At 62.0% G+C, this 1,614-nt stretch overlaps 1 protein-coding gene across 1 annotated transcript in view; it reads left to right on the forward strand.

The window, feature by feature from the left end:
* DOT1L (DOT1 like histone lysine methyltransferase) overlaps window positions 1-1,614 on the forward strand; it is a 28,467-nt gene that overhangs the window by 18,039 nt on the left and 8,814 nt on the right. The window contains exons 13-15 of the mRNA XM_030888291.2: window positions 52-286; window positions 820-933; window positions 1,495-1,612. Of these exons, the coding sequence (XP_030744151.1) occupies window positions 52-286; window positions 820-933; window positions 1,495-1,612 (467 nt within the window). The remainder of the gene's footprint in view (window positions 1-51; window positions 287-819; window positions 934-1,494; window positions 1,613-1,614) is intronic.

Consider the following 1,614-nt stretch of genomic DNA (forward strand, 5'->3'; position numbering starts at 1 on the left):
GTGTAAATCTTGGCAAGGGCACAGTGCAGTTGGTGGACTCCTGCTCTGCAGGACTCTGGTGCTGAGGACGACAAAGCCGGGGCCACCACTGTCAAAAAGCCATCCCCCTCCAAAGCCCGCAAGAAGAAGCTGAACAAGAAGGGCCGGAAGATGGCTGGCCGCAAGCGCGGGCGCCCCAAGAAAATGAGCACTGCGAACCCCGAACGCAGGCCCAAGAAGAGCCAGAGCCCACTGGACCTCCTGCCGACCCAGACCACACCCCAGACCGCCCCGCCCTCGCCTCAGGGTGCGCAGTGGAGGGGGGGGTACCCAGGGAGGCCCCACCCCCAACGCTTGACGTATGGGGTCCCCGGGACAAGGAGAGGGAGCCCTGGTGGTGCAGTGGTCACACATTGGGCTGCTGACCACAAAGTCAGCAGTTCAAAACCTCCAGCCGCTCCAGTGGAGAAAAACGAGGCTTTTAAAAACACAGTTACAGTCTCCTGTGGGAGGCCCACAGGGATAGTTTTCTCTGCTCTACAAGGTGGCTGTGGGTCAGGGTCAGCTTGGGCAGGCAGTGAGTTTGGAGATGGGGGCACAGGCAGTTGAGCCTGGAATGCTGGCTGGAAGGTTGGGGATACAGTGCCGCCTCGGGGGGGAAAAGGCCGGGGGATCTGCTGCTGCAAGGCCACAGCCTGGACACCGGGGCCCCAGCAGCCAGGAAAGAGCCCGAGTGGTGTGAGCCTCCTTTCTGAGCAGGAGCCCTGCGCGACGCATGCATGCGCGCGTCTGTGCATGCGCGGACAGGCTCTAACCCATGCCTGCTGTCTCCCCGCACAGATGCGTACAAGTCACCTCACAGCCCCTTCTACCAGCTACCTCCGGCCGTGCAGCGGCACGCGTCCAGCCCGTTGCTGGCGGCACCCACCCCGCCAGCGCTGCAGAAGCTGCTAGGTGAGGCCGCTTTCCGAGCCGGCCTCTGGAGCTGTACAGGGCTGGGCCAAGCCGGCTGGTGGGGGTCCTGAGCTGCTTGTCAAGGGCTGAGCTGCAGCCCAAGTGGAAGGTGGACTGGTCAGGCAGCAAGGGTGGCAAGGTGTTGCTAGGTGCATTGTAGACAGGGCTCCGAGGGGCTGCTGGCGTCGTGCTTTGTGGGGAGGGTGCTGAGTGTCTGCTGGCTGGCTGCAATGTGTGGAGGGTGTGAGGCTCCAGTGGTGGTGACCCACCCAGAGCCCTTGGGGAGAAAGTCCTGGCAGGCTGCTACTGAAGGGCAAGGTGAGGGTACCTGGGCATGCTTGCAAAGTGCTTTGCTGTGTGGGGAGTGAGAGGGGGCTGCAGAGGGTCCATTTGGGCAGATGTGTTGCTATGGGGGTGGCATGAAGAAGGTGCCAGGGAGCTGCTTGGGCTAGTGTATTGTGGGAGGGCAGTAATGGGTCCTCTGGCCCATGCTGTGTGTGCATGTGCGTGTGCATGTGTTGAGAGTGCTCTGTTCTAGAACTCATTGCTCCCCCTGAGCAGAGTCCTTCAAGATCCAGTACCTGCAATTCCTGGCTTACACCAAGACGCCGCAGTACAAGGCCAACCTGCAGCAGCTGCTGGACCAGGAGAAGGTGAGGCTCGCCTACCTGGGTTGTGCGC

The sequence above is a fragment of the Echinops telfairi genome, unplaced genomic scaffold, assembly GCF_000313985.2.
Source record: "Echinops telfairi isolate 266 unplaced genomic scaffold, ASM31398v2 ScPeMD7_7459;HRSCAF=8497, whole genome shotgun sequence".
Classification (NCBI taxonomy): Eukaryota; Metazoa; Chordata; class Mammalia; order Afrosoricida; family Tenrecidae; genus Echinops; species Echinops telfairi.